General features: G+C 36.9%; 2 protein-coding genes across 2 annotated transcripts; one reads left to right on the plus strand and one right to left on the minus strand.

The window, feature by feature from the left end:
• The first annotated feature begins 3784 nt into the window (after positions 1-3784).
• LOC141296363 (protein NLRC3-like) lies at positions 3785-7360 on the plus strand. Its single transcript, XM_073827609.1, has 3 exons — positions 3785-5021; positions 5500-5581; positions 6791-7360. The coding sequence occupies exons 1-2, from the start codon at positions 3793-3795 to the stop codon at positions 5567-5569; spliced, it is 1299 nt and encodes a 432-aa protein (XP_073683710.1). The 5' UTR covers positions 3785-3792; the 3' UTR covers positions 5570-5581; positions 6791-7360.
• Positions 7361-9483: 2123 nt separating this feature from the next.
• On the minus strand, positions 9484-19133 carry LOC141296248 (neoverrucotoxin subunit alpha-like). Its single transcript, XM_073827516.1, has 4 exons — positions 19043-19133; positions 11261-12991; positions 9919-10007; positions 9484-9807 (listed from the first exon to the last, which is right to left on the minus strand). The coding sequence occupies exons 1-4, from the start codon at positions 19131-19133 to the stop codon at positions 9484-9486; spliced, it is 2235 nt and encodes a 744-aa protein (XP_073683617.1).
• Positions 19134-27994: the final 8861 nt, after the last annotated feature.

Consider the following 27994-nt stretch of genomic DNA (forward strand, 5'->3'; position numbering starts at 1 on the left):
TTAAAACTGCTCAAACCAGTTTATGACAAAAGTAAAACCATTTCAACAGACTCCATTTTGTGAAAGGAAGAACACAGACAACACCAGGATAGAAAAGCTGTTTGTGAATAATGTGAATCGGTTTAATGCTGGGATCAAGAGACAGAATGGATTTATAAACTGAAAGAATTTTGTTTTGCGTTTTTTATGGTTGAAATAGAGGTAGGTTTCAACCAACACATTAATTCTCATGCATTGGTAAAATCAATCTGAATCTGCATGTGTAATTATTGCTTTATTGGGTACAACAGGCCTGAAAGCACACCTTAAGAAACAAAGTGCTTTTCTCAATTCCCACAGTGGGTAAATTCAGTATTAATATGCTTTTACTGAACATTGATTTTTACGATTTTGAAAGTGATTTGTTCACTTTACTATGATGGTCTTCTTATAAATATGGTGCTTATCTCCAAGGTGGTCAGAAAAGTTAAAATATTAAATAAAAATATTGGATCAAATTGTATTAAAGGTCAACCACATTTCCAAATGTATATTCAAATGCAAATGCAAAGAAAAGTGCTGAGGTGAATTTTTGTGCTATCTAGTGTTTTAAATGAGAATAAAAGTCAATAATAATAGTAATTGGCATTTTACTTGTGCTATACGATCTCCTGCTGCCTCTGTCTCTCTATTCCTTTAACAAATGTTCAAGGTTAATTTCTGTAACTGGTCATGTGACTTGTGAAAGTGAAAAAGAGAAGCTATTTCAATCACCTCTATTTTGTGCAATGAATTACATGAAAGACATCCAGAGAGAAACAATGTTCTTGAATAATGTAAATCGGTGTTAGAACAGAACAGTTTAATGCTGCGATCATTTAATAGGCTATTTGATAGCATGTCTAAATCCTATCCTGTTTTTGTGAACCGCGATGACGGGTTTTGTGCACACAGCCAAACTGGTGGCAGAAAGTGACAGTTCTGTAATAGTGAAGTGTCAGTGCTTAAATCAAGATTAACAATACAGAAATATGGATTATGTGGACGCCTTCTCCAGTTACTTCAATGGTTTGTCAGCAGAGGACTGATTGTCTTACACTAATAAGTCACATTGAATAAAAGCATCTACTAACTGATTACATGTAAATGTAACCCTTAGCAACGAAGTGACGTTTCATTGCCCATGCTCACTGTCAGATCCAACTAAATGGCCAAAAGGCCAAAGATGCAGTGGCCAGACATCATCAGGTCAGGATCAGCTAAAACATTATGATTAGTATTTGTGTGAGTTTGTGCATTTTTCAAACTCCATAAGAATACAGATTTGTTTTAAATAAATCATGCTCTACTATCCTATGGTATTTTTACATCAGTCAGTGGGTTACTTTTGTTGAAAGGGATTTTTATTGATGTGGGGAAGAAAAATGTGGAATGATTGTTTAATGCAGGTGTATACTTGTATATTCTAGAATGAAGCATAATATAATTGACACGAATAGCTATTCTAAGAATAAATCTTTTATATGTTTAAAATATATGTGACCCACAGCACAAACACTTCATTTGTACTTACCTGTTCTGTATCACTAAATACACCACTGTTTTTTCTGTTCCTGTTTATATTGTGACAATAGAAACCGTTTGAGCCAGTTTATGACGAATGACTTCATTTTATGAAATTAACTTGGAATTAAAGACATAGTAATCTTAAAGAGATAGTTCACCCAAAAATGGAAATTTGCTGCTAATTTACCCTTAGTATTAGACATAGGCCTGTTTGGAAAAGAATAAAACTGGTTTGCCCCAACTGCCCTTAGTGTTATTTTGTAAGAATTCATAAAGACAGTTGTAAAAGCGCATCCAAGAATTTTCTATTCTCTCTCATTATTATTATGTCTAAAATAACAGTTGCTTTTGTTGTCTATTTCTAAAGTCTCAGTGAGGAGAAGAAACAAAGGATGATGTTCACACACATAAAATTAGCTTTTCTAGAATCTGCCACTGTGTTTGTATAAAGTTGATCACATTCATGATGAGCCAAACTGATCTCAGTGATGGAGCAGTGATCTTTGACTCTGAGTGAGTATAAATGTGATTTAATTGCCATAGTGAAATTTAAGAGTTTTCTCAAGATACTCAGTGAGCCATAGGTTGTGCAAGATTGCCACATACTATAACTATTTGTGTGACAGACCTGTTAAATCTCTGTAAAATCATTTAATACAGGAGGATGTTGGATGTTGTTAACACACATAAAGCAGCATCTCCAGAACCCAGCTGTGTGTCTATGAAGAGTGACATATCCATAGAGAAACCACCTGATCTCAGTGATGGAGCAGTGATCTTTGACTCTGAGTGAGTATAAATGTGATTTAATTGCCATAGTGAAACTTAAGAGTTTTCTCAAGATACTCAGTGAGCCATAGGTTGTGCAAGATTGCCACATTCTATAACTATTTGTGTGACAGACCTGTTAAATCTCTGTAATATCATTTAACACAGGAGGCGGTTGAAGAAAGTTAACACACATAAAGCAGCATCTCCAGAACCCAGCTGTGTGTCTATGAAGAGTGACATATCCATAGAGAAACCACCTGATCTCAGTGATGGAGCAGTGATCTTTGACTCTGAGTGAGTATAAATGTGATTTAATTGCCATAGTGAAATTTAACAAGACCTTTCTCAAAATACTTAGTGTGACAAAGTTTGTGTTAGATTGTTTTATACATATCTTTTAAACAAAATGTGGTTTATAATTTTACTGCAACTTTCTATAACTATTTGTGTGGCACTTTTACCTGTTAAATCTCTGTAAAATCATTTAAAACAGGAGGATGTTGGATGCTGTTAACACACATAAAGCAGCATCTCCAGAACCCAGCTGTGTGTCTATGAAGAGTGACAGATCCATAAAGGAACGACCTAATCTCAGTGATGGAGCAGTGATCTCCGACTTTGAGTGAGTATAAATGTGATTTAATTGCCATAGTGAAATTTAACAAGACCTTTCTCAAAATACTTAGTGTGACAAAGTTTGTGTTAGATTGTTTTATAAATATCTTTTAAACAAAATATGGTTTATAATTTTACTGCAACTTTCTGTAACTATTTGTGTGGCACTTACACCTGATAAATCTCTGTAAAATCATTTAACACAGGAGGCGGTTGAAGAAAGTTAACACACATAATGCAGCATCTCCAGAACCCAGCTGTGTGTCTATGAAGAGTGACAGATCAGTAATCACCGACCCTGACTGTCAGACTCTCATCAGGCAGAGAGTCAAAGACCAACACAAAACCAGCATGAAGAACAAGTATGAGAGATTATTTGAGGGAATCACACAACAGGAGAATCAAACCCTCCTAAACAGGATCTACACACAGCTCTACATCATAGAGGGAGAGAGTGAAGGAGTGAATGAAGAACATGAGGTTATACAGATGGAGAAAAGACCCAGAACACAAGACACTCCAATCTACTGCAATGACATCTTTAAACCCTTGCATCAACCAGGATATGAGGAGAAAGACAACATCAAGACTGTTCTTACTAAAGGCATCGCTGGAATTGGAAAAACCGTCTCTGTGCAGAAGTTCATTCTAGACTGGGCCGAGGGAAAAGCCAATCAGGATGTAGATTACATGTTTGTGCTTCCGTTTCGAGAGCTGAACTTGATTAAAGATCACCAGTACAGTCTTCACAGACTTCTGCTGGACTTTCATCCTAAACTTCATGATCTAAACTCAAAGATTTATGAGGAGTGTAACGTTGTGTTCATCTTTGATGGTCTGGATGAAAGCAGAATTACACTGATGTTTTCAGATGATGAGAAAGTTTGTGATGTGAATAAGTCTTCATCAGTGAGTGTGTTGATGTCAAACCTCATCAGAGGAGATCTGCTTCCCTCTTCTCTCATCTGGATCACCTCCAGACCAGCAGCAGCCATTCAGATCCCCTCAAAATACATCAACCGTGTGACAGCAATCCAGGGATTCAATGACCATCAGAAGGAGGAATATTTGAAGAAGAAAATCAGTGATGAGCATCAAGCTGACAGAATCATCTCACACATTAGAAGATCAAGAAGCCTCCACATCATGTGTCACATACCCGTCTTCTGTTGGATCTCAGCCACTGTGCTTCAAAACCTCCTGAAACAAGATGACAGTGCAGAAATCCCTCAAACTCTGACTGAAATGTACATCCACTTCCTGCTGACTCAGATCAACATGAGGAATCAGAAGTATGATGAGAGAGCTCCAGAGAAACTCCAGTCCAACAGAGATGTGATTGTGAAACTTGCTAAACTGGCTTTCAATCAGCTGATGAAGGGCAATGTGTTGTTCTATGAGGAGGACCTGATTGAGAGCGGCATAGATGTGACTGATGCGTCAGTGTATTCTGGGATTTGCACTGAGATCTTTAAGCAGGAATCTGTGATTCATCAGAGGAAAGTCTACTGCTTCATTCACCTGAGCTTTCAGGAGTTTCTAGCTGCTTTCTTTGTGTTTTACTCCCATGTAGTCAAGAATGAGGAGTCACTAAAACCATTATTGAATAGAAGATATCAGTTGTATAGTCAAACAAAATGTTTGTATATGCTACTAGAATCAACAGTGAATAAATCCTTAGATAGTGTAAATGGACACCTGGATCTTTTCCTGCGGTTCCTGCTGGGCATCTCACTGGAGTCCAATCAGAGGCTCTTTAAGGATCTACTGACACACACAGTGAACACCTCAGAGACAATCCAGAGAATCAGACATTACATCAAAGACAAAATCAAGGCTGATGAACATCTCTCTGCTAACAGATGCATCAGTCTGTTCCTCTGTCTGCTGGAAATGGAGGATCAGACTCTAGAGATTCAAGAGTTTGTGAAATCAGAGAATAAACTATCTCTTGCTCACTGCTTAACAATCGCCTATATGCTTCAGATATCAGAAAAGGAGCTGGATGAATTTGATCTGAAGAAATACGACACATCAGATGAGAGTATCAGGAGACAGATATTAGCTGTGGTCAACTGCATAAAAGCTTAGTAAGTATTCATTTATGTGATTGGAAATAAAACTGAATGTGTAATTCTATCAAATTATGACACTGTTTCTGGACTGAGGATTTCACCGTGTCAACTCAACATACTGAGGTAAGATAAACAGATAAAGGTTCACTTATGAAATTAAAGATGGTCTCTGCTCTGCTGGGTTTTTGTCTTAATCACAGACCCCAGTATGTCAAAACCATTTGGGTTTGTACTTAAAATGAAAATGATTTATTCACTGACTGAAGTGTCAAAGTTGTGAGAAGGGAAGATACAGAAAAGAAACCGTTACTAAGTTCAGTTCCTTCAAAACTGAGTTACTCCAGCTTAACTAGACCTTTAATGAATGAACCTTTGCAAAAAGTGACTTGATTTAAAGCAGAGTTGCATAAATCTGTACACTCCTGTGTGTGAATTGGTTTGAGATGATTCAGTCCCAGAGGATGTGATGCTGAATGTTTGTGTGTGTTTGTAGCTCATCTGGCTGCATGAAAGAGGAAGGCTGTTGTTTTCTGGATCCCGACCCGGGCTTCACACCTGAGTGAGACAAACTCAAAGTATGTTCAACACTATCAATCATCCTGTCATTTGTGTTTGCTCGTGCATGCTATAAAGTCTTTGAAAACTCATATAGATCTCTGCATGTAGCACATATGTATATACACATAAATACTGCACATGGAAATAAGAACTCTTGAACTCTGTCGATTCAGCTCAACAGCAGCATCTGAGAAACTCAAAGACTCAAATCTCTATTCACAAAACATAATTTGAAAGCTTGTTGCTGCTCTAGAAAGTAAATTATTATCATAATCAGAGACATAAGCAAAAATAGATCCATTATACATTGTCGGTGACCAGATTTCTCAAATGAAAACTGGGGACATTTCCTAGTTCGGTGGTCAACAATATAATCAAAATCTCACTTGTGACTATCTACAAGTTAAAAAAATAGGACATTTGTGACAATAGGACATTTGTGTGTGTTTTTGAATTGTTGTGGGTTTCATATATTAATATCATAATAATTACAATTATGTTTGAGGATCAAACTGACCCTAGTATATTCATAGCCCTATAATTCACCAAAAATCACCCTATGAAACGTAAATAGTAACTTTTGCACATAGTAAAAGGTAAAAATAGGATTATAATAAATTATGACTTTATAAAACAATAATTATGAGAACATTTCACAAATTAAACTGTATTTAACATTTTTAACATCTGACTCTACTTAACGTTTTCACAAACTGAGCAATTACAACTTTTGAAATGTTTTTTACAAAAGTTATTTTAGGTTTATGCTCTTGGAAATGGATCTTTGCTATTGCTAATCAGACTTATTATTTAGCATTTTAGGCTAATTTTGACCACAAAGTTTGCTTTCAGCAAGTGTAATTGATTAGTTTATCTTTTTTTATATTCACATTGGAGTTGTGACGGCAGAAGTTTCAGGAATGTTTAATACTGTGTGCAAAACAACCACGCAACCTTATTGATTAAAATGCTTGCAAGTCTATAGACACAATGATTCATGAATGTAAAGTTAAATCTGTGGGTACTTTTTTTTTTTTTTTTTTTTTACATTTCTTTTAAACTCAGATTTTGGGGTTTCATGTTTGGAATATAAAGAAGATCCTTAGTTTAGACAAATGAGAGATTACTAGAGATTTATCTTAGTCTTCTCTTAATCTATTCCATTTTTATTTGATATAAACTCATTATTATGTATGCTGAGTGTGACATCTTTTTTGTTTTTATAGTGTGGATCATGGAGAATAGATCAGGATCATTTAACAGGACCACTGAACGTGAGAAATACACAAAAAACACACACAGCTCTGTCCTTCTAGCATCTCTGACAAACACACTCACACTTATTTGGAATATTCTTTGTGTATTTCGAATCATAAGTTGACTTAAATCAGATTAGATGTTTCTGTTAGGAAGTTATGTAAAGTTCCTTTTTAGTATTCAATAAGAGAGTTACCGTTTCTGTTCTGTTTTTGCATATGCATTTATTTTGATTACAATGTTTTATTTGACTGCATCATATGCTGGAGATGGCTGTTGTTCAGAACAGCAGGATTAAATTCTCTGCATGCAGCAGACCTTTGACCATTAAGTCATGTAGAGTGAGGCCAGGACTACTAAAGCATTGTAGTGCTGCTGCAAAATCATTTATGTAAATGTTCAATAGGGTTGAACTCAGACTTCCAGCCTTCTGGACGAAAATCAGTCTGATATCCGATTTTCACCATATATTTGCTGTTTGTGTACAGGAAGAGTATAATATAGTTTGTACTATGCCAGTTTGAAGGAGTACAGTAAAGCATAATGCCAAATTGATTTGAATGTTTTTTTTTTTTTGTTTTTTTTATATTTAGAGTATAGAGCACTTGGGGTTTTTTTATGTAAGACTGCTATTATGTTGTTGGTTTTTTTTGTAAATGTACTTAATGTGTTTTGATCATTTTTAATTATTTTTTAAAATCTGTAGTACATAAGTTAATAAATTATTACTAATTAAGTAAGAATCCCAATTCGTGGCATTGTGGAGTGCTAACATTGATTTGGGTTTTTTATATATAGTTTAAAAAGTTTTGATCTATGACGCCATCAGTCCTTTTGCATTCTGATAGCAAGGCTTCTTAGTTCCTTTATGAGACATTTATTTTTTCATCAAATCACCTTTTCCTTTTTTTAAACTTCGTTTTGCTGTTTTATTTTAGTTAAAGAGTCTGTGTGTTCTGTTTGAGTTGGTGCTATACATGTTGGATTCAGGTAAAAGTGTTTTGCAGTGATCATTAATTGAGAGTGATTTTACTTTACTGATTTTACTTCAAGAAATATGTGACCCTGGAGCACAAAACCAGTCTTAAGTCGCTGGGTTATATTTGTAGCAATAGCCAAAAATACGTATGGGTCAAAATTATTGATTTTTCTTTTATGCCAAAAATCATTAGGAAATTAAGATCATGTTCCATGAAGATTTTTTTGTAAAATTCCTACTATAAATATATCAAAATGTAATTTTTGATTAGTAATATGCATTGTTAAGGACTTAATTTGAAGAACTTTAAAGGTGATTTTCTCAGTATTTAGATTTTTTTGCACCCTTAGATTCCAGATTTTCAAATAGATGTATCTCGGCCAAATATTGTCCTATCCTAACAAACCATACATCAATAGAAAGCTTATTTATTGAGCTTTTATATGATGTATACATCTCAGTTTTGTAAAATTTAACCTTATGACTGGTTTTGTGGTCCAGGGTCACATATAATCAAGTCCTTCAAAGAAAACTTGAGCTTTGCCGACCCTGACCGCCCACCATTGGTTATAGTCCATCCAAGGAAACTTTAGGATGACCATGGCACACTATCAGATTAAAAAGGCTTTGTTATCAGATGGCTACATTAAAAAAAATATAGATGTATTTAATGTATTATGTTTAATGAATATTATAATTATATAAAGATTAATATTTTTGTTGTCATGCCATCACGTGACTCCAAGAATGTGCTGATGTACTGTCAAATGCATGAGATGAACATATAAATTAATCACTTGTTCAAGTAAACAATTCATGAATGGTTGTTTCTCTTTTGTTATGTATGGTCTATTGCTAACATTTGAGTAAATATGTTATTTTAGTGCTTGTTCTGTGCTGTTTTAATACCACATATTTATTGTATACATCTCTTTTCTCTTAATTTGAACTTTCACATAAACTGGATGTGGGTTCAGTTAGACAGCTCTGCGGTGTAATATGTACAGTGAGGGACAAAAAAATGGATCCCTTGCTGATTTCGTATGTTTTCTCACTGACAAAGAAATAATCAGTCTATAATTTTATTGAACAGTAAGAGACAGAATAACAACAACATATATCCAGAAAAACACATTTCAAAAAAGTTCTAAATTGATTTGCATTTTGATTAGTAAAATAAGTATTTGATCCCCTCTTAATCAGCAAGATTTCTAGCTCCCAGTTGTCTTTTGTCATTTGAACATTAAAATAAAGAAACTTTTGAAAAGTTTCAAAAACAATTTATGGCAAAAATGCTTCAAAAATTTTTTGCATGGTAATCACATATATACGTATTTATCTGAACTTTTTAAAATGCTAATGTATTGTATAAAAACAGTATGTGAAAAAATTAAAAATGTCAAAAAGGTTGCCAACCCCTGGATTGATAGATTTGATACTATTAAGTTGTCATTTAATTGTTTATCATGCTTCCATTTAACTACAAAACAATTGTCTGATTGACATTTGAAAATATTAAAATACTACTGATTCAAATTTGATAATTCATATTTACTCAAAATCTGAAAATGTATAGTTAGCTTATACATGAAAAATTAGTAAATGATTGCTGTTATTATTTTTTATTTTTTCTGATGTTCAGATATTTGGATACTGTCAACAACAGATGCGTAAAACTGGACGCTAAATGAAGCAGAAACCCAGAGCATCAATTTGATCTCCACTTCTCCCCTTAATGCCATAACACTTTCCAGACTTCACGTCTACTCTCACAGGCTGACCAAGTTTTTCACACTTAACAGATAACGACTTTCTTTCACCATTGTTTTTGGCAATCACGAATTCCAAACCCCCACATCTGTTAAGATTCAAATTTGGCCACAATGTTGCAGCAACAATATTATCATTTTCTTCAAGTTGCAATGTTTGTTGTGTTGATCCTTTTACATTACCAACATTCACCATGTGGCCAGTGTTGAAAGTCACCTGCATTGTGTTCAGTGTCATCTAAAAAGAACAAACGTATTTCATGTGAATCATGTAACTAAATGAAAACACTGTGATGCAAATACTGTAGTATGAATGAAAGAAGATAAAGTGAAAACAGTCCTCACACACCTCACTGTAAGTAATGCTGATCTTCTGAATGCTGCTGGAAAAGGACTTAAAGGAGAATTCAACACCTCCTTTCCCACCCACAACCACATCTTGTGCAGAGATGGAAAAAAAAATTGCTACATTTACACAACAGCAGAATATGGTGGTCAGTCCTGTTATAGAGTTCTAAATAAGATCAAATTTACACACACTTCTCTTAACTAAAAACTGAACTGACTCACAACCAGCGCTGTTTGAACACAACTGCACTTGACAGCAATAGTTATCTGTCAAGTCTAACATCAGAAGAGCCACACCGCACACACACATCTCACTGTGTTGCATGTTTTCATGTAAGGGTTCTGTAACTCAAAGAGTTTTAAGATTCTGCTAGTTTATGATTCACAATTTGTAGGCTTTATATTACATTTATTATAACATGCAAAAAACCTGTGGGTGACGCTGTAATGTTGATTAGACATGCATAGAACATTATCTTAGAATTATTTTAATGTAGTATTTATTGCTTCCAAATGTTATCTTAGAATAATACAGTTTGGAAGGAATTCTAGGGAGGAAAAGAAAGTCATGTCTATTCTCAGAACAAACATTAAACAAAACTAAGTATTTGTTAGATACTGTACACTACTCCAAAGTGTAGACTTATCTATACATAGCTGAAGTGGACTGATATTGTCTTGGTCTGTAGTGAGATTTATGCAAGGTAACATAAAAATATGTGAGGCAGCCTCATATCTGATCCAAATGGCTTTAAATGTTCGCATGGTGAAGTTTCATTTTTTTCATTGTAGATTTACATTGTACAGCTAGAAAGGACTCTGGCACTTTTTTTTTTTTTTTTTGCCGAATGCTGAACACATTTACATTTAAATGCATCTAAATTTGCATTAAGGATGTAGTGTGGTTGGGTTTCGAGGCATACCTGAGCTTTTCATTAACATTAACAAGCAAACTGGCACATTTCTTTCCGGCTGTACATAGCCAACAGATCTTTTCTATTCCATCTCTTTTCCATAGAGGGACAGCTCGATATCACTAAAGTTGAACTATACATAAATTCAGGCAACATTAAAATTTCCTTGTTTTTGTGTGTCACATCTGCACTTAAGATTTACATTAGGAATTGTGTGACGAATTTTGTGAAAGGTGAGCAGTTTGCATTCCTGGATAATATATTTTTTTCATAAAACTTCACTCTCTGTACACATTCATATAATAGCAGCTGCAATGCTGTATAAGCTGAGTTTGAGAGTCACTCCTGTTAATTAAATAAAGTTGTTAAACATTGACTGTGTGAATCTAGCAAATGAAAAAAGATTATTTATGAAAATGTGCAGATGACACTTACCTGAAGATGGTCCGGTGCTGACAGTATCACTGGGTTCACTCACTCCCACTTTACCCACTATTCTGTAGCGGATCATGTACTGCTTTCCAGAATCCAATTCGGTCAGAGTGAAGTCGTCACGATCTGTGTTTATGACGGACCACTCGTTCCCCTCCTCAGCTCCAGAATCTTCTGTTACCTCCTTGTACTCTACTCTGTACTGCACTGTTACGCCACTTGGAGACTTCTGCAGTTTCAGGCACACAGCTTGGTCCTGGACATTCTTCACTTTCGGTGGAGGTGGTTTGGACACAGGCTCAAACTGTGCATCTGTTAGATTCCCGCTTTCGTACAAATAAATAGAGGACCCTGGATTGGATGGATCAGAGACAGCGGAAATAATGAAGTTGATTCTCTTTTCATCTTTATTGGCCTCTGAAAAACCTCTGAAGTGAGATAAGTTTTGTCTCATCTTTTTTATGACGTCTGGATTATTGAACCATTTTCTGTCAGATGCCACAGAAGGCCCCGATTTCTTTCCATCTAGCTTTTTAAACGTGTCAGATGACAGGAACTTTTTCAGGGATGGAAGATATGGATCTTCATATTTCAGAGACGTAAAGGTCAAGCACACCACAACATCAATATCAGGATCAAGGAGGATGGCGTTCAAACCATCTAAATCTTCGATTCTGATCTGCTCCAGTGTCTTGGTGTGAGAATCCAAGATGTGAAGTTCAGATTTTGCATCATGTAACCACTGGTTAAGCTTGTCAGCATTAAAAGGGGAGCTGTAGTGGATCTTCAAGATGTCTTCCAGTGATTGCTCCTTCTCCCCTCCTCCTCGAATAGCAGGCAAAACCCTGGCCACTGCTTTCTGGAGCACTGTCTTGTAGATGCTAAATGACTCTTGAAATGAGTGCAGCCTCTCTTCAATGTCACCAAAAGCATTTACAATTGTTATTCTGGACAGGTCGTTGTATCTCCTCTCTACCTCTTCCAGCTCCTCCATTACATCTTCAGTGTTGGAAATCAAATTTGTGCTGATTTCTCTCTCTAACCGAGCAGCTTTTGTGTCCAGTAAATGAAGAGGGTATAGCCAGACTTTTACTGGAACTGCATTCTGTGGATTCTCCTTCAGCAGAGTTGGGAGCCGCTTGTACACATTCAAGGCCTCCATGTATGTGGTAGGGCTCTGCTCAAGATGGAAGTCACCATGAAATGTGCAGGTGATATTCTCAGTGATTCTCTTTTCATCTTCTGTCATCTTTACAGATCCTTCTCCCTCAATAGAAAATCCAGGAAGCTTCTTGACCATGACTTTCAGTTGTCCCTCGATCTCCTGCTTTTTTTCATCTTGTGAAGACATCTGGTCAAACACCATGAAGGCCTGAGCTCCGTACAGAACAGCAGTGACCACATGAGTTGCAGTTTTCTGGTCAAACACCTGAAGGTAAGTGATCTTGCCCAGCTGTGTCATAGTGAGCTGGTCGAATCTGGAGGTTTCATTATAATACATAGTAACTCTGGACTGATGGTTTGAGGATTTGGTGTCGCACAGGTATTTGGCAGATCCTCCTACCTCCACCAGCCCCCCCATGAAGCTGGCCTTCACGGAGGCACTTACATCCAGGAGACTAGACTTACTAGAGAGAGAATCCGAGCTACTGAACTTTAAATCTGTCTGAAGCTGTGGATGACTGTCCAAATCTTCACTCAATGATTTCTTATCCCACAAAGTAACACCTGAAATAAGAAGTGGTACTTTATCAGTTGTGTAGGAAATAATGTAACATCAAAACTATATGCAGTATGGCAACTGACCAAGATACACATGGCCAGTGTTGTGCCTGAACGAGTTCATTGAACGATCGTTCATGAACTCGTTCATATTCTGGGTGAACGTGAACTGAACGTGCTGTACATCTGCCTGATGAACGTGAACGTGAACGCGCTCATTCTGGCGTTTATGAACGTCGTTCTCTCGTAGTTCAATTTTGTTCTAGAGAGTGCCAGATTTCTATGGAACCAGGCAAAATCCCGGCTATAACCACTGACTGCACAATATCTAGGCTACAACCGCTACAACACAATCTACAACGGGCCTTATTATATAGGGGAAAAGACAGATCTGGCAACACCAGCCACCACAGAGTCGCACCGCGCATGCGTCATCAAATTGCGAAAAATGAATAGAGGCAAAATCCGATGAAGGCAGCGGCACTACTTCTGTCTCAATGATGAATGAAACTTCATATGTCCACTTAAAATAATTTTTTGAAAAGGTCAGTGATGATCCAGGTGGGAAAAATCTTACCTTTTTGTGTAAACTGTGCCCGTCGGGTCTCAAGAAGCAACTCCGCATAAAAATAAAAGAACTATGAACTAGTTCATTTTGGAACCTGCGAACTTAGTTCAAAAAATTTGAATTATGAACTATGAACTGAACTAGTTCATTTTAAAATGTGTGAACTGAACTTTGAACTAGTTCATGTAGAAAATGAACTTTCCCAACACTGCACATGGCGAACAGCTCCAAGGTATGATGTATGTTTTAACTTTTTGTTAAATTCCTCAATGTGTTAAAGTCTGTGTAAAGGCAATTCAGAGAATTGTTTCTAAACAAATTATAGATGTTAGAAAATTGAAATATGTTACAAGGAACTGCAGTACTGAATTTTGGAGTTAGACCGTTTGTTTTTATTCAACCAAGTTTTTTTCCCATGTTCTGGCTTTCCCAAGTCATGTCTCGAATCATCTGGAGTTCAACTCAAACTACTTGTTCAACTCGGTACTATGAGGTCAAACACCAATCGTTCTGCGCAAAACACATAACCATTAATTACTATAGCCTACAGTTTTATAACCAGCCTTGCTTTTGTCAAGTAAATGCATATGACAACTTAGTCTTCTTTTTTAAATTAAGCTGCAAGATGGAGCATCAATTAAGGTTGCAGCGTTATTTGACAGTTAAGAGAGACGTCAGCGACGGAACACGATCTGGGATGCCTGCATGACCTGTCTACACATGCACTTAATGACGTTTCCCCAGACTTGTTTGTAATTCTTTGTAAGTACAGATAGTCTAGGCAGAAATGCATGTTATAGGTGCGTTTACGCCATAGCGGAATTCCTGTAATTGCGAGATTCCAACTTGTAAAAACTTTCACATCCTCGTAGAACTTGTAATTACAACTTGTGAACTGGGAGTGTTCTGAGAGCTACTACTTGTACCACAAGACCGCTGTACCACCTGACCAAAATAGGCTCTGTTCCGGCGTTTGTAGTGTTGCCATGGAAAAGCATAATTTCTAGTCCGAGGACATATGCATATGTTCCTCATTGTCTTCCGTAAACACCATCATAGGGATTATTTTCCTCATTTAGATTATATAGATTGATATATTAGCCAATACAGACCCATACGAATACAACATTACTCAATTTAAAGTTAACTCATATTAGCAGCTTTTAATAAATAAAAAAAAACCCGACACAAACTGTCTTTGACAATACTATACTGACCTCAGATCGAAACATGGCAAGTTAAGTATTAGTATTAATGCATACACATTACTATACACGTGTACACATTAATAAGAAATTGAACAAAAGAAGAAAAAAAAATCACCAGAGTGTGAATGACATTAAAATGAGACATTCCAACAAACGCATATAAAGAAAAGGGTCTAAATTCATGGTTTTTCTTTAAATAACTCTGTATAATATTTCAGGAACCTAAGTTTTTTTTTTTTTTTTTTTATTCTTTATAAGATGAAGAGACTTTGTAGTTCAAATTTAAAGGGGTCATTGGATGCCCATTTCTAAATATATAATGAACAATATGTGAAATGAAATATAATTAATTAACCATTTCGTATGGTGTGTATAGTATATACATGTTTTGCAGCTAGTTTGACTGCCACATCATCCTCAACGAGTATAAAGTGTAATTTCTCTGAGTCATTTAGAGACAAAAATGAACAATTCAATGCTTCAATTGTGGAAAGAAGATTTGCCTTGCAGTGGTGTATTTGGGGCAGACAAGAAGAAAGTGTTTCTCATCCTCTATTTGACTGAACTTACAATGTTTACACATTCGCTGTTCTCTAGGAATCCATGTTTTTTTGTGTCTTCCTTTTTCTATTTCTAATTCATTGTCACTGAGTTGATATTTTGTAAGAATCTGCCTTTCTTTGACGTGTTTAATTGATAAGTAATCTGCCAATTTGGTGGTTCTGTTTAGGGCCGAATAACACTGGAGTTTGTTTTGGAGATTAAATTAATTTTTACATTTTTCATCATAATTATACTTTAGATTTTTGTCAATTTCTTTATGGATGTTAGGGTTGTGGTTGGAGTCAGACTCAGCTTGAGTTTTATTTATTAGTATATTTTTTGCAAATTCCAATTGGGTTTTTTCTATGAGACTTTTATACCAGTTTTCAAACTTTAATACTGGTCCCCAAATTTCACTCACTCAAAGCCTGACTGAAGCCCCTGATGCTGAGATGCTCAATACCGTGGTATTTACTGTGGCATAGAGATGAACGTGTGGTTTTTACTGTGGTATAGAGATATACGCGATGTGTTTACTGAGGTATAGAGATGAACGTGTATATAAAATATACAAAAAGGATTTTTATAGGATATGCCTTTGAAAGACGGAGACGGCTGAAAACGGAGAAGAATTTGAAGTTAGACGCCATTATTGGTATTTTTCTCCTGGACAGGTAAGATTCATCTATGTTTGGTTAACTTTGCTTCAGTACACAGTGGATTTCCCACGATCGGCCGTGCAAAATGCGTTCATAAAAAGCAATTGTATAAGCTATATATCGCACCACTAGCAGGGTATGAAAACAACCTATGTTCCGACTGAAATGTGGTATTACAGTCCATCTTTACGAAATATTTGGCTAATCGCCACCTGTTATTTTTTGCGATACATAATTACTTCGCAAAACATCTCTTTTGAAGCATAAACATAATTAACAGAAGAAAAACAAATTTCTGTGTAGGACTCGTCACTTGCCATTGGAAACTCCTTGTTGCAGCCTACTCCTGCAGCTTAGCTGGCAACCTCGAGTCAGTAGTGATGGGTCGTTCTTGAACGATCGTTCTTGACTCGAGAAGAACGAGTCGTCTCGGGGAGTGATTCGTTCAGTCGCGCATGCGCAATTGCGCAACTATGAAGGAAGGACTCAAACCCGAAGACTCGAGAGATGAACTAATCAATTCTGTTTCCGGCTCCAGCAGCATAGGTTAAGCGTATGGGGCTGTCACGTGATGAACGAACGACTCGGACCCAAAGACTCGAGAGATGAACTAATCAATTCTCTTTCCGGCTCAGAGTCAGACTGCCTTAGTTAAGCTTATATGGGTTTGTCACGTAATGAACGAACGACTCGAACCCGGACAGATAGAAGTGAGGGAGCTATAATCATGAAGACCCAGGTAAAAAATGCATAAATCTTTTGTTTCTAATAGTTTATAGTTTTGTCTTGTTTGTAATGTGATCAACGTTATATAAACGTGTATGAGCATTACATGTGTTATGGAAGTAAAACATAGCTTTTTAATTATATTTTGTTAAATGAACGAAATGACTCGAAAAAAGATTCGTTCATTTTGCTGACCGAGACTCAAAGATCCGAGTCGGTAAAATGATCCGAACTTCCCATCACTACGAGTCAGGGGGGAGCGGGAGGGGAAACACCACCGTTCTACAGTATTTTGAAAGTGATTGCAGTACCAGTTTTGGCCACAATCCTACATACGGTTCCTTTAAATATACGTCACCACATAGAATGAAGCTGCGGTCACACTAGACTTAGTCTCGCGTAGCCAGACCTTCAGACTGACGGCTGAAGGTCTGGTATTCATGGCAGCTTTAGTTGGCCAAGGCCCGCCCATAAGACCGTTTGATCGACATGTCAAACAACCAATCACAGTTCGTTTCGTTCAGCGTCACGTTCGGTGCGTCGAAATGCCCCCACAACAACAATCTGGCGTGCAACAAGTCAGTCATTGAAATAACCAGCATTGAAAGATAACGAAGAAGAGGGAGAACAAGCAGTAAGTCAGCAATTTGTTCGCGAACGTCGCAAATGTGTATAACAACAATGGCGTCTGCATAAGCACCTTTTAGCAAAACACTGAGTTAATCAGCCTGCGCTTTGTTTCCCGGCGGACCGAATGTAAACGCGACACTAGCGTCTTCTGGAAATCCGGTCAAATTCAACGAATCAGATGACGACTTCGACATTCCTGAAGTGTTTCCAGTTAAGTGTACCATATGCATCAGACGTTTAGCCAACGTTCCGTGGGCGTGACGTCTGAGGCTGAGACTACACTAGACTTTGAGCATGCGAAAGCATAGATACAGTATATATACGAAAGTCCCTCGGATGCTGCAACCGCAGCACATACAAACAATAATACTTTTTAAATGTAAAAACATTAGTACTTATGGGGTAGTTTTACAGTACAGTTCATTTTAGATGGATAGTAAACTGCAGGATCATATAAAACTGCTTTTCTTGTCTATTACCTCCCTATATTACTTATACGATCATCAGAAATAAGCAGTTATATCAGCAAAATGTATAGGAGATTTTGTGTTGTATGTTGAATATGGATCACGATCGTAACACTCTCGTAAATTGCAGCAGACGGTGACTTGGAAGAGAATAATTGTTTAAAGTTTTTCTTTTTCTTTTTTTGTTTTCTTTTCACTCAGAAAGTATTCTTAAAGCTTTAGAAAATTACGGCTTAGCCACTGATGTCATGTTAACAATATTCATAATGTGTTTCTGGCCGTGAGAACATTCCAATTGCTTTCTGCTGCTTCATGCTTTATGCAGGGTCAGAAAGTTTTTCGTTTTTTTTTTTTTTTTTTTTTTATAAAAACATCCTAACTTGTTTTCCGATGATGAACTAAAATCTTACGGCTTTGGAACGAAATGAGGGTAATGATGAAATATGATTGAGGACTTGAGTCTATACAATACTGCTTAACAATACTTTTCTAAATAGTATTAATTAATTACTATAAAAGAATGTAGTAAGACTTACTCTCCAAAACTCAACATATTGACTTCAGTCATTGCTAGAGTGTTATCATGCTTTTCACCTAAAAATATTGTTCTAAAAAATTGTAATTTCTTCTGAATTACTTAAGTCAGTATTATGGGGTTACCATGACCTTCACTTTGGAATTCCTCGGTATGCATTGTTGTTCATAGTATAGAGTATATAGTAGTTCTTAGTAGCCCTCCAGGAAGAATGGAAAAAAGTAGTTACTTATTGTCTAATTGGGAACTACCTCATTTAGTGCTATTACTTTATAATTTTTAGAAAGTGTTTCCTCAAAGTAGCCTAGTTGCTAGAATGTCATTATAGTGCTACTCATTTGTTTCTGTGTAGTTATTCATTCATGATGGAACAGTCTTCTAAAGTGTTACCAGATAGACCTCATAATAGAGGAATAGAGTCATATCATCCAACCAGAAAGGTTTTAATTAATAAAACAAGCATGTTAGATATAAAATTATTTGTTTGTTAAATAAACAGTGGTTCAACATGTTTTAGCTAAGTTACCATATTTTCAGTCTTTATTAGACTGGACAGTATAGGTAAAAAAAGAAACAGCAGGGCAGAGAGAGAGAGAGTAACAGGATTGGCAAAAGCTCTTGCCCACTGCCCACAAGGCTATTGCCCCATCATCATCTACCTTTAATCCATTCACTGAATTATAAAAAAGATAAACTATTAAAAAATAAAAGTAGACAGCACCTGGAATAAAGGAATCACTGCGGCAGTCATACAGCATCCCAGGAAACAGAGGTCTTCCTAGGGCTGCAACTTCAAATGGCTTTGGTTCCATTGCTCTAATATAATAAAGAAAAAAAAATGAATTTTCAACCTTATTATTCTAAAATTTGTAAGGGAAGTAAAAATAAAAACGAAATATAAGTCAAGCAACAGGTTAGAAAAACAAACTTTTATCTACTTTCATGCATTTTTTTTTTATAATACGTAACTAGTTTTTTTTTTTTTTTTTTTTTTTTTTTCACAATGATTTAAAATGCCTTTAAAATAAGTGTTATTTTCACAAACCCTGTCAGTGTTCTTCTATCCACTTGCCACCGGAGCATCTTTACATTGATATTTACACTACACAGAACAATTATTATAATTTTTTTTTTTTTTTTTTTTTTATAATCCAGTAAAATTGTAAAAGAAGTAAATCTTTTCTTTGGTGAATCCTGTACAATTTTTTTTCTTATAATTATTTATAATCTGCACAGCAATATTATTGTTAAGGTCTAAGTAGTTTATTATCTTTTGGTGACTATTTACACATTTATAAAGTCTTCACTCACCTGTAGTTTCTTTGTGTCTTCAGTTTGTAGAAGCCAGGCTTTGTGATGCCTGCTGGGTTTCTGTAGTGAGCTATATATTCCCATTATTCAGGAAATGTTTTGCTGGAGGAAAACATTCCATTGAATTCACTAGAATTTTTTTGTTATCATTCTTATGAATAACTGTAAATCCTGTTTGTCATGTACTGCAAAATCAGACAGACAGTTAACACAACAGGCCTGGGAACATGCAACTAGGGTAAAACAGGCTGGATGAGGAAGGTAAGTTCTGGAATGCCCCGCAAACTGCTGTGGGTGCCAAAAGCAGCAACCAAGGGGGCCAAATCCTGAGACATGGCAGGTAATCAACAGACATAAAAAAAGACAAGACGATAAGAGACATGAGAAAACACGAATAAAAAGTAAAACTTCAAAAACTATGACTAGGGGAAATGGGGAAAAAGGGTAAAACAGAAATAATAAGATATCTAAAATAAGAACTAGAAAAATCAAGTAAAAAAGATAACAAAAGGCAATAAATAAAAAACTAGAATTTAAAGAAGATAGGAGCAAGATTCAACTTGGATAGGAAAAGTAAAACTTCCAAAAACTATTATTTAAATAATATAAAAAAAGAACTAATAAAATCAAGTCAAAAGGATAACAAGAGGCGATAAATAAAAAACTAGAATTTAACCCTCTACTGCATGCATTATGATGGACCTATAAAAAATAATTGTATTGTTTGAAATGTTGTTTGTGTTGATTTAATTGGTGTTGCAGTATTATAAGGTTTAACACAGAACTTAAAAATGACACCTTATATACTTTCCAACAACTTTTATTCCATTGGCTTTTATTTATTCCATTCTTTTTTGATGATTATTTAAAAATAATAATAATAATATTGTATTATCATGTATCATAAAACTTGGTATTGTTGTGAACTTTTTCTTGCGTAGAAACCATCCTTGATTTTATCTAAGAACTTTTCTGATTTGATCGTAAGAGCGATTTAGAGAAAACGAACGTACGCACGAAATCCATGCGTACGCCAGTCATTCGGTTATAAATCACAAATGATCGTGGAATTGTGTGCAGCTGAATGTTCCGCCGTCAAATGCCCCTGCTTAATTAATTAACATATAAAATGAGCTCATTCCTAAAGCAAAAACTCTGTGACAATGGCAAGTAAAAAGGAGCGCAAGAAATCAAATTATAGTGAGGCTGAACTATCTGCAATACCAGGCATTACCACAAGGAAACGGTCGTACGCCAAGCTGGAATCTGACGTGGAGATAAGTACTTTTCCACGTCAAAGGCGGTTTTTATAAATCTGTACTTTGACGTGGATTTGATCGTACAAACACTCTAAGATCAAATCAGTGCGTAAGAAAGTTTTATAAATGAGGCCCCAGGAGACGTTTTGGATATCTTGAAGCAGAAGTTTCTCTTTATTGAGATCCTAGCTGTGCGTCGCTGCAGTCATCAAAAGTCATCTGACTAAGTCAGATACATTATAGTTTATATACATTTCCAGAGTGAGGGGTAGATAATTTAAACAAAGCATGCAAATTCAGTCAGTCTGACAGTATTTCCCATACCTTCACATGATCATAGAGACAATGGCACCATTCAAAGCCATATGTGCTAATTCAATCATTCTGAAAGTATTTCCCACACCTTAACATTATCATAGAGACAATGGCATCATTCAAAGCCATATGTGCTAATCTGAAAGAAATGATTCACTGGCCCGGAAGCGAAGTCCAGCGGATCGAGTGAAGGTGTTCTTCGTGTATGTCTTTTCTTGCGCTTCTGTAAATAAAATTTAATTCTGACTCCTTCTTCGTTTGAATCTGACTCCAATGTTAGGTATTTATTAAATTCAAATTACAATAGTAAATTTAAATACTGATCATAAATTTATTTGTGTCATAATTTAGATACCTGATTATTTTGGACATGCTATACTTTCAATTATTAGTTCATTGGGAACCTAATGTCGTCTGAGTCTGGCGTCGGCCGGAGCGCCAATCTCGTAACACAAAATCGCCAGCCTGATAATTAATCAGAGGTTGTTGGGACCTAATATCTTCTTGTCAGCTGCCTACTTGCTTTTACAAAAAGTATAGGTTATTTAGTCTTTCCCATACACAACTTGTTAACTCCAGTGATAAGCAGAAATCAGGAGGTCTCAGAGAACGCGCCTACTGCTTCGTTCATTCCCGAGCCTTCAGTTTGTCTTATCCTGACCGTATATTTATGCGCACAAAAGCGTCCTTACAATTTACTGGTCATAATGATTTCAGCAGTCTAAAATGAATTAAAAAACAATGTTTATTTTGCCAGGCATAGTAAAATATCAGTTCAAACAATTCAATACGCATATCAATTCAAAAGAATGTATCAACATTTAGTTACACAACGGATCAGCAGGAAACATAAAAAAATAAGAAATTGTTTCAGAGAGTCATCATACCTGGCAAATAGAGAGACACACGGCAATCGTGTGGGAAGATCTGCTTACAAATGCTTCCTTGAATGTTTCGTCAGTTCTCTTTAAATACCCAAATCATAACAAAACAGTCGTAAATTTAGTATACAAATGGCTACACAGGCCTTTTGCTGGGACGGTAGATGATATGATAGCCACATGCACCCTGGGGTAGAAATTTAACATCTGTAGGGTAGACCCCTCATCAATGGAACAGAGTTTTCCTCAGATTTGAAATCTTTCTTATTGGTATATTCCACTGATGTGGGACTGAGATCACATTTACAACCACAATAAGACCATGAAAATGGTACTAAACATGAATAGGTTATGATTGTGAATTCTGAAGTTATATATATTGCATTGTGCAAGTATCTCCCAACACTTCTAAGTCACCTTTTAGTGACCTGGACTGTAAGCCCAGAGGGAAAGGAGGAGCCTAGGGATGGGTGAGGAGACAGATAAGCAAATGGTCTTTCTTCAAGATCTTTCTCCCAGATTAGGAAGTGAATTGTTTTATTGCACGGTCTGTGTCGCGAGAAGTTCCTGAGTTTTGACTTTACGAGGAGATCAAAACACCCTTACAAATCCAATCAGTCTGACAGTATTTCCCACACCTTCACATTCAAAGGCACATGTGCTACAGTATTGCCCATACCTTCACATTAACATATAGAGACAAAGGAATAGCTGGACCTTGAGAACAAAAAGGTTAATGTCTCAGACACCGGGGCTGCCTGATTTGATCTTCTTCGAATGTCATCATCTGTACCCCTAGAAGCTAAATTCAGTGTACTTCACTTTAGATTTTCCTAGGATGCTATGTAAGAATCTAGGTTCAGCATATCGTAAACAGATTCTTAAATTTGTAATCCCACAGTATAAAACCAAAAGCATTGCAGTTCATGAAAATTCATTTTCTTCTTTCCCTTGCCATAGAACATGGTGGTGCTCACTAAAATTCCATCGATTAATCGAGTAATCGGATAAAACATATTTTTGCTTAATTAAAGAGCAATATTAAATATACAAGAAAAATAAGACAGGTTCCTTAAAATGAACAACAACTAGTCAGTGCCCTTTTTTGGAAAAATCAACATTTTTATTTTTTAAATGCATAGTATATGCAACAATATTTTCTATCAAAAATAACATTTATTTATTACCCTTTTTTTTTACTGTCTATGCTTGAATTGTGAACAATAACAAAGTTGACTGAAATGAATTAAGTGCATTTATGTGCCATACAATCTGGGTTCAAAATAAAGCATTTTCTGAGATACAAAAACAAATAAAAATAAATAACTTTCAGAAGACTTTTTTTTTTCTTCAAGTATCAAAACTTAGGCATACAGAAAAATAAATAATCAATAGTAATGCAAAAACACTGCCTTTAAATCTGGCAACTTAACTTTAAGTGCTTTAAGCCAATATATTTATGAGAATATAATAGTCTCTCTCTCTAGCTAAAGGAGCATGTGATTGCAATGAAGAAAGGTAAGCATATCAACATGCTCAGAACTGAGGCTTGCCCTGCACTTTGAAGCAATGTTTCCTGCTACTGAAAACAGACTTTCTGATGGTGTGGATGTGGCCGGAATACACAGCACGGCCTTTGCCAGTTTTGCCAGTATTGGATAGCGCGCTACAGTCATTTTCCACCATGACAGTGGATTTTCCTTCCTTCGGATGTTCTCCGAAATACATTAAGATCTGTGAAATAGTTGTGACAACGAAAGAATTAAAAATGTGTTTTGTTTTCGTTATTTATCTTTTGGAATACTTTTGCAAAACTTGCCTACCTCCCTCTGCACAGTTTGGTTTAACTGCAGATCCTCATCTTCTTCATCACTGGTGCTGGAGTCTGATCCCAATATGTCGAGGAACGATGTGACTTTCTTGGCATGCACTTCTGGGGAGTCGTGTGCTGTGCTGGATGCTCCAATTTTACTTGCGGGGGGCTGCCTTGTTTGCTTTTTGGCAGCAACAGCAAGTGCCATGGTTTGTATTGTGCTTTGGACCTTGAATACATGGTCAGCAGGCAAGAACATCAGTTTTCGAAACCTAGGATCCAGAGCAGCAGCAAGCAGGGTGATGTTTGGAGATTCAGCTGGTGTAAACTCTGCCAGCCCTTGCCATCTTGCTGCGATCTGTTCTGTTGCATGAGCCTGGAATGATTTCAATGGTGCAGTCTCAAGATCTAGACTCTGTATGTTGTTCTTAAGTTTGAGCACTAGCTGTGGAAGTGCAGAGTGTAACATATTGCTGTCCACTCAGAAACACTGTAGCTGCTTCAAAGGGCTCAAGAACCTCCTCAATTAGGTTCCACTGTTCAGGCTTGAGATCAAGGTTGTGTTTTCCTTTCTGAGTCACTGCTGGGTCAGAGAGTGTAGCAGTCACCGGCCATCTTTGTTTTAGCAGCCTGGACAACATCTGATCGGTGCTGTTCCAGCGTGTACATACATCCTGCAGCAGCACATTTGTCTCAGTGCCCATTTGCTTCTGCTTCTCCTTCAACTTGGTGCATGCAAGTTCACTCTTCTTAAAATGTTCAACAAGGCATCTCGCCGCAGCCACACACTTAGAAATAGCTTGGTGGATCTTTAGAGAGCTTTGTACAACCAAGTTGAGGGAGTGCCCTGCACATCGCACTGATGCCCATCCACGCCTTTCTTGCAAAATCTTTGCTGCTGCTACAACATTAGCACCATTGTCGTGAACAACAGCCTTGATTTTCTCTGGTGGAATGTCGAATTTGGCAGTTACATTCTCAATCCACTGAAGTGTGTCTCTCTTCAAGGGGCATCGTTGTCAGGCAGTGGGACAACATTTCCCAATCCTCCCCAAGATAGTGACATGTCACCCCCAGATAAGCCTCTGTTGCAACGCTCGTCCAAATATCAGTTGTAAGTGCAATGCTGTCAGTCTCCTGAAGTGCATTCTTTAACTTGCCTTTGATGCATTCATACTTTTGCTCCATCTTTTTAACGAAGAAGGGTCTTGAAGGAAGAAAGTGGAAATCATCGCTTTAAAGCCATCATCCTCCACCATGGACAATGGCCGCATGTCTGTGACAATCATGTTTAAAAGGCTGTCAGAAAACTCAGCTGCTTGCTCAGTGGAACATGAAGTAGCTGTTCACACATATCTGTCCATACGAAGCTGTGATGTTTTACTGAAAAAAATGATTAGTAATAAATATCATCCATAAGGCAAAATATCATTATCACACAGTAAGTTCATGGCTGTGAATTTATACACCCTATTCATTGTAATCAAACTAAAATGACTACACCTGCTGTTTTGGATCACATTAGGCTTAAGAGGGTCGCACACCGGACGAGAAACCCAGCACTGCATCGCAACTACTCGAGATATTGCACACTGGACGCGCACATTCTATATTTATTTAAAGTGTGTTGTGACGATTGTGACCTAGTAATTCCAATAGGTGACAGCCGAAGACAGCGAATTTAATCAAGACAGGCAAACGTTACATAGGCCTATGCTATAATATTTTTCGAAGGTAAAAATTTTCTCAAGAGAAAAATAAGATTAAAACGATTACATTTATTATACGTTAAATTCTATAGGTTTTTTTTTTAGCTGTAAAACTAATGTAAGTAGTATTTTGCAGCAGTGGTATCTTGGTATAATGTATTAACGACGATTTGAGACAAATATGTTATTTAATATAAAACTATTCAGATGGCGCTCTGTGGCGCGGCAGGAATTTGAAAAGCGTCCTAGCTGGGCGCCGCCGGTGTGCGTACACTAATAGAAAACAATGTATGTTCACATAATTGTACTGGCCATCATGGTTTATCCCTTACATAATTGACATACATTATTTGACAGCCTTCAGCTCGACTAGCAATCACACTGATTTAACGCTAAGTTACACTAAATTTACCTGGTCTCGGGTGACAGTCCTCCGGTCTCTGAGTAGAGTGGGCGTTTTCTATTGAGATGCTGCAGCACAGGCACGTGCACAGGCTCAACCTGTGCAGAGCACATGCCCTTTTTGTAATTACACTCAGAAGTGCCCTTTTTTTGGGGAGTTTTTTTAATACATCAATGCTATTGGTAACCCTTTACGTCTGTTTGTCTTTTTAACAAATATTTAACCAATTAAAGGCATTAAAAAGTGCATCTCTTAAAACCGCTCAAACTGTCAGTCAAACTTCACAACTCCGCCCTCTGAGCGCTGCAAACTTAAGTTTCAGCACATCAGTCAGAGTCATAGAGCAGAAGCAGATGAACGTCTTCGTCTTGTAACGGTAAAATATCTTGTTGTTTGAATAAATGCAACGTTGTCTTTATGAAATAAATACTTATAAAGGTTCATATTGTGCATCACCACACCGGTGTGATGTTGACGTAATGTGATGTCGTCGGTTTAATGATGGATAAATTGCACACATTCGCTGGTCAAAAGCCTGCGGTGTAACTGCATTTGAGTTTGACACAAAGCAACCGAGTGATCCTTGTCAGCTAGGTAGGTTGTGCTAAGCTAGCTCAGTCTTGCAGTGGACACACACCACTGCCTCCCTTTTTACATTTCAATTTGAAATGATCCCAAACCTGGGACATTTTCTGTCGTTTTCTCCCGTTTGTTTCTTCTCTTTGCTCGTCGCCATTGTTATCACTCCCTTCCATTTTGCTGCCAGCACTGGTCCGTGCCTTCAAATCAAAACACTTCCAACTCCTTCCTCGTGTTTCCTTCCGCTTTGTGGGTGACGTAAGCGCATTGTGTCATACAAACAAAATCATTGCGAAAAAAACAGTCGTACGCTTTAAAATTATTAAAAAGAGGCTTCGAGGCAGAGAAATTTGCCTTGATCATTTTTTGTAATCGAGTTACTCGAGGAATCGTTTCAGCTCTAGTACTCACTGAGAAAAACATTCCATTGAATTTACCAGAATTTTTTTTTTTATATCCTGTTTGTCATGTATAGCATCTGTCAAACAAACTTACTTACGGAGGTAAATCACTAACTAACTGTTACTCAATCAATCGGACAGACAGTTAACACAACAGGCCTGGGAACACGCAACCAGGGTAAAACAGGCTGGACGAGGAAGGAAAAGTTCTGGAAAGCCCTGCAAATTGCTGTGGGTGCCAAAAGTAGCGTTTTTTTTATAATGCAAATCTCTCTCGTAAACTGCCAAAAATACAGACAACATGTCCTACCAGAGACAGTAACATATTGGACCACTGTTACACCACAAAAGGAATGCATATCACTCTGTCCCACGGGCAGCTTTGGGACTCTCAGATCACTGCCTGGTTCATCTTATACCAACATACAGGCAAAAACTTAAATCTGCTAAACCTGTAGCAAAGTCTGTAAAGAGATGGACCAGCAAAACAGAGCAGGTTTTACAGGCAAATTTTTGAATGTACTGATTGGAGTGTTTTTGAAGCGGCTGCCACCGATCTGGACGAGCTCACAGAGACAGTAACTTCATATATCAGTTTCTGTGAAGATATATGCATTCCTACCAGGACTTGTTTAACTTACAACACTGACAAACCATGGTTCACTGCAAAACTACGACAGCTCTGTCATGCCAAAGAAGATGCTTATAGGAAAGGGGACAAAGTCTTGTATAAACAGGCCAAATGCACACTGGAAAAGGAGATCAAAGTGGCAAAAAGAAATTATTCCGAAAAAATAAGGAACCATTTCATTCCAGTGACTCTTCATCAGTGTGGAAAGGTCTAAAATACATCACCGATTACAGGACACCATCCCCCAGCACTGTGCAGAATCAGCAAATGGCAGACGATCTGAACGAGTTCTATTGTAGGTTTGAGAAACACCATTTACACCTCCAACATCACCCCTCTCCCTGTCACTGTTCACACATCTGCCGTGTTCT

Source organism: Garra rufa, chromosome 21 (genome assembly GCF_049309525.1).
Source record: "Garra rufa chromosome 21, GarRuf1.0, whole genome shotgun sequence".
In the NCBI taxonomy this organism is placed as follows: domain Eukaryota; kingdom Metazoa; phylum Chordata; class Actinopteri; order Cypriniformes; family Cyprinidae; genus Garra; species Garra rufa.